The 6,125-nt window shown below is 38.5% G+C and overlaps 1 protein-coding gene across 1 annotated transcript in view; it reads right to left on the bottom strand.

The window, feature by feature from the left end:
* Positions 1-557: 557 nt before the first annotated feature.
* nlgn4xa (neuroligin 4 X-linked a) overlaps positions 558-6,125 on the bottom strand; it is a 92,229-nt gene continuing 86,661 nt past the window's right edge. The window contains exon 6 of the mRNA XM_007576597.2: positions 558-1,890. Within this exon, the coding sequence (XP_007576659.1) occupies positions 996-1,890 (895 nt within the window). The 3' untranslated portion in view covers positions 558-995. The remainder of the gene's footprint in view (positions 1,891-6,125) is intronic.

Below are 6,125 nucleotides of genomic sequence, written 5' to 3' on the forward strand. Positions count from 1 at the left end.
ACAAAAAATCACTGCCTTTTTTAATTCCTAAAGAATACATTGCTGGTCACATTGTAAGCTCAGGCAGAGCTGAGATTGCAAGACAAAAATAAGCAGGAAAAAAAAATCCACAAAGAAAAGCAATAGAAGCAGAACAAGATGAGATCCAGTCAGACTGAAAATACTGAGTTAATCTCCTTTCCGGGCCTTGAGTGTCTTAAAAAGTGAACACCAACCAACACACAAGACAGTACTGCATATGATGAACTGAAGAAATCTCCTCTGATGGGATTGTGTTCGCATTTTGGTCATTCTGACAAAACTAATGAAACACAAGCTGTAGCCAGAAAAAAAAGATTATTTTTTGGGATATATTTACACACACAAAACTGAAAGCACAAGCCAAAACAAAACAAACAAAAAAAAAATTAACCATCCCAGCAAAAAAAAAAAAAAAAAAAAAATTTAAAACAAATCAAATATAGAAATAGCTCTTTGTATTTTTTAAAATCTTTTTAAAAACGTCTTTTATTTGCACGCATAATTATATTCCCTTTTAGTTTTCTTCTTCTTTTTTTAATTTATTTTTTATTTTTGCAAAGTTTTTATAAATACATATCAGACTGGGGTGTAGAATTGTGTGCCCAGGTCAGGTGTCCGATGCAGGAAAGATTCTGAAAAGATGAAGTTTCTTTGTTGCTTTCTTGTTGTCTTGTGTATTTCTGGCTCAAAACCTCCATAAAGGCTTTTTTGCCCCCTTTTAAGGATATTAACAGTCAGTTCTGGTTGCTTTCTTTTAAGTAAAACCTTCTATGAAGCTTTGCTTCAAAAAGAGTTACTAATGTAACATTCATTCTGAATTTCTGGAGAAGTTTATGAGCAATGCACTCTTTTAATACTTTTCAAGAAGGCGTGATAACAAAATATCATCTGCTTAGACTCGGAGTCTGTGCTTTTCAGTCAATTTCACATATTTGCTTTGTGTTGGAATCTGGATTGGTCCCGGCCCAGTTCAGCTATACCCGCGTTGTCGAGTGGCCGTGGGGCAAATTGGTACTGTTCTGGCTCCCGCCAAACGTGTTGAAGTTGTGCAGAGGCTGCATGCCAGCCAGCGAGTTTGGGATCATTGTGATAGTGCTGGGTGTCATCAGTGGGATGTCGTCAGGCGACCGGCGTAGCGTGAGGGTGTAGTCAGGGGGACAGGTGAGCCGCAGCGTGTCGTGGCTCTGCAGGGACTCACACTCGTGGTGATGTTCGTGCTCAAGCTGCTGCTGCTTCATCTGTAAAGACATCAGCTCCTCGCTCTGCATGTGCGCCACATCGTTGGCTGTAGTAGAAGTGTTCGCCGGGGCGGAGTTACGCTGCGGGGTTGGAACTCGGCGGTTAGACTCGTGTCGCCGCTTGTCTTTCTTGTAGTAGAGTGCCGCGAAGGCGAGGATGTTCAGAAAAAGCAGCGACGCCCCTACGGCGATGGTGACACTGAGCTCAGTGGAGTAGTCTCTCTTGGTCTCAATCATGACGGTTGATTCCTCAGTCAGGTCTCCACTCTTGCGCTGGTCTGTGGTTTGCTTGGTGTTGGCAGAAGGGACTCCTGGGTGGCGTGTGGTGGACGGCCAGTTGTTTTTCCCTGGAAAGCGTTTGGTGTAAGGGTACGGGGTGGTGTCCTGCGGCGGTATCTTGGTGGTGGTGGACACATACTGGAAAAACTCATTTATATTGTGCAGATGTGGAACAAGTTCCAGCCAGAACGCGACCTTTGTAGCCCGGTAGTGATCCCGAACTCTTGGCTTTAGGCCAATGTGAAGGTAGAGCTGGTCTTTGGGGTTGTACTTAGTCCAGGCTACTTCTTCAAACCGGTTAGGCTTTGTGTGGATGAATTTTGTGTCTTGTGGAACTGGCTGATTTGGATCCCTGAAAGAGAGAAAAACAAAAACAGTATTCTTAGTAAAGGTTTTAATTCAGAAACCTTTCAGTAAAGTATTTTCCTATCAATCAGATCGCAACAGACAGTTGCTCTGTTGCAGTTTTTCATGTACTCACAACAAAATTCATTGTGTTTTGATGATAATTTAAGTGAAAGACAAACACAAGGTAATGGGTCATTGTGTAGGGATTGGATTTTTAAAGGTTTCTTACATCATCCTGAACAAACCAACCGCACTGTGAAACATGGTTGCATCAGCCTCATGCTGTGGGAATGCTTATATCAGCAGGGACTAAGAGGCTGGTAAGAGTTTACAGGAAGGTGGATGGAGTTAAATCCAGGACGATCCAGGAAGAAAAGCTGTTTGCTGAGTACTTGAGACTTGGGGGAAGGTTCACCTTCCAACAGGACAACCACCCTAAAAATACAGCCAGAGCTACGATGGAGACGTTTATATCAGTGATATCGACTACCGATACTCAATGACAGGTATTCTCAATGTCTTAGATCTTTTCCTGGTTGGGTGTGAATACTTTTGTTAAGAATCAGTGTTTAGAATCTAAACCAAACCAAAGCAAGTACGAATCTGTTGTTTCACTGAGGACTGATGGATGTCACGTCCAGCTGAGTTATTACCACATCTCTTCAAAAGTAATGCATTTCCAAGTGACTCCAGGATTAAATGAATGCTCTGTCACCACCTTCATATTTAATGATGCCTTATGGTTGGCAGGTTCTGAATTTTGTGCTAGTTCTGAAGGAAGAGAAAGTTAGACAACACTTGAAACATTTTCTTCTTAGATTGTGTTCAGTGAGAGGTGTTGTTGACCATGCATACATAACAAAAAAGATTTTATGAGTTGGTTGTCATATTTGGTGATTTGCCTTTACATACTTCTGTGATATGTCCTTTCCTTGTATCCATTTCTGTGCATGAATCAAATGATTGAAGGTGGTTGGAACTGATCTAAAGCAGCCACTGGGTAAGACTGAGGAATGGAATCTTGTCATTCCCTCTTACTGGTCCCAACTCATATGTGGGCCCTGCTGGTTTATTTTGAGCACATTTCATTACCAAAATCATAGGACTTTTTTAGTTCTTTTGTTCTTATCATGAGGTTTTCTTCTTATATGTTAGCAATACTTTGTTGTTTTATCATGGATTTTTAATCCTAAGATTGACCTTTCACTGCTCTAGTGACGCATAAAGCAAAAGGTATTTATTTGCAAATTAATTTAAATGTTATAGACATATTTCATCACTAAGCAGTAATACTGCAGTCTCCTGTGCTTTGCTCTGTTTGAGGTAGATGCCAGCAGTCATTTGGCAAAAGATGGGAAACCCAAAGGACAAGTGGCCTGTTCATTGTCCTTTAGATAATCTTGGTCCAAATAAAAAGACATAAATAAAATTAAATAAAAATAAAAGTCATGACAAAAAACATCATGAGTGACTGAAGAGAAATCTTCACACAAGGGTCAAAACCAGAAATCCACTGCTTAAAGGAAGGACTCATAGATCCCATTGGCAGCAGTTTTGCTCATGTTTTCACCTCTCTGATCAATCAGGTAATAATCTTTTGTTGAAAAATTCAGACTCTGCTTTTAAATAAAATATTTTTAAGTACTTTATTAGAATCAGAATGATTTTATTGTTATTTTACCGAAATCTGTTTTTGAAAGAGAGTCAGATATTTTTAGGTGCATTGCTGTCTGTCGATGTCGATTCTGCTCAGATTGGACATTGACCTCTTTTATGTGAACATCTTAGTCAGGAATCACCTATTCATGCAGATCTACATCCGTTACCTACCTGTGAGTATATTCACCTGTGAATAGGTAAATATACAATAGAAAAGTTCTACTTTCCTATTGTATCAAATGTTTACTTTATGCATTAAAATGCAAATTAATAATTATACGTTTTTTATTATTATTTTTATTTTGATAGGACAATGTATTTCTGTGAATTTTTTAGGTGATGTCTCTCAGGGTTGATGTGTACCAACAATGACAATTCTAGACCTCCATTGTTTGTAAGAAAATGTAAAAAATAAAATGAAATAAAAATCCACAGTGTGTCAAATACTTATGTTCCCTCACTGTGTTTTCTGAAAGGGCCTGCACAGCAGGTGTGGTTGAAATCATGCAGTGATGACAATCTGTGTGACGAGCTGGTTGGTAAGATTAAAGCCAAAAAACAAAAAAACACACCCTGACTACATTTGGATAGAGGGCCATACTAATCCTTTCTTGCCAATAACACACATTGATTGATTGGGTCATGGTTGGAACTTTTACTGGAACTTTTGTTCTTCTCCCTTGCAATCATAAAATCCATTAGTTGCATAAAATTCACCACAAAATCTAAATTTATGAATTATAATATTTGAAAATCCTAAAAAGTTAGTGGAGCATAAATCATTTCCCAAAAATGTTAACTTGCCTGTTTTCCTTTTCTATTTGTTTTACCGTTCAAAAAAAAACAAAGGCAATCAAAATAAATAACAGTTTTCTGCCTTTAATGCCTCCCTCACTACCTTTGGCAGTCACAGCTTCCTCATTGGAACCAAGAACAAAGCTGCTCGGCTCAAGCATCCCTGAAAGCTTCCCATGTTTCAGATGGATTCTGTTTTGGCAAACACTTGATCCATTTTTCAGAACACACTGAGCCAGAAGCAGAGTATTTTCTAGGATAATAAACTGGACCAGAACACTACTGTGCCCTTCACTCAGTCAGAGGAATTTTGCCCAGGAATCTGTGCTAAATCTCCTGCAGAGTCATCACTGCTGAACTCTGCAGCCCATTAGGATGTTGGTGTCAGTTTATTGAGGGTCCTAACAAGCAACTGAAGAAAAGTGTGTCCAAGTAATTGAGGCCTTTTGGGAAACAAAGCTGAGCAAAGACTTCTGAAACTGAGTAATTACAAATTTTAGATGGTCTACTGATTTTTTACACTGAAGGAATGAAAGTCAATTTATATCTGCAAACACTAGAGCAGATTTCCAGTCGGTGGCTACAATCATGCAGCCCACTGGAGCCTCTTTATAAGACTCTTCACTATTTCATAAGAGTTTGTTTGCTTTGTGTTGAAGACCCTGAACATTCCTACTTCTAAAAATCATTTACAGGCTTATTATTTTTCTGTTTCTACATTTGCTTCTTCACAGGATTTAAATGGTAGCCATTTAAAATTTTACCAGAGTCAAGAAAAATCTAATTTGATTGGTGACCATGAATGAAGAAGTATCACTTTTCTCTAGCTGGATAAATCCTCCTACACTTTAGAGAGTGTGCCTGTTAGCATCCTACATCAATCATAATATTGGGGTATAGTATGTACAATGGAAACACAATATTCATGTTTTACCTAAAATATTTGACCCAAGTCGTGGCTAATTTGATTATATACAAACATTTCTAAAAAGTGTTATTATTATTCTCATACTTAGGTCAAAATAATTCAGTTAACTGAGGAAAAAAGGAAAGCTTTAGTTAGATTTAACATCAAATAAAATTAATATAATTTTTTTTATAACTTAACTGCGCAATTATTTGGTTCCAACAGTATCACTGGTAGCTGATAGAAGCAGCACCTCTGCCTGATTAAACTGCCTCCTTAGGAAGGGTCAGAACAGTCATCCAGTAAGGTTCGGCCTCCAGCTGGTAGCTGCATATGGAGCCACACAAAAACGATTGCTGGCATGTGGTAAGAGTTCCCTCAAGGCCTGTCATTGCTGTACAAACATATGTTAGAACAGACATCACCCCTCCCACTGAATGCATTAGAGATAGATTAAACCGAACACTTTAAACCTTCCTCGCCGATAGAACCGCCAATTATCTTACCTCAATTATTTACATCCAGATTTTTGTAATAATTGAGATTTCTTTTTTCTCCCCCATGATTAATTTTACCAAACACTCCCTCCATTTCTTCTGGCAAGTAAATTAAAAGTGAAATAAACTTCACCAGTGTGATGCAACAGATGCTTTAATGGACTTGGAGAAGCTGGAATGAATTCAGTGTTGCCTTTTAAATGTCTATGAACAATATTTACATTGTTGCACTGCAAGGGGACATGTTTCTAATCAATAAAATGTAACTTGAGACTGAAAATGTATTTATAAGTCATCTGACCGATTTGCCTCCTGTTATCCTCCTGAATGGGAACACAGTCTATGTTTACTTTCCTAGGAGGAATGTTCTACTCCAAGAGT

The sequence above is a fragment of the Poecilia formosa genome, unplaced genomic scaffold (assembly GCF_000485575.1).
Source record: "Poecilia formosa unplaced genomic scaffold, Poecilia_formosa-5.1.2 Scaffold411, whole genome shotgun sequence".
NCBI classification, from domain to species: Eukaryota; Metazoa; Chordata; class Actinopteri; order Cyprinodontiformes; family Poeciliidae; genus Poecilia; species Poecilia formosa.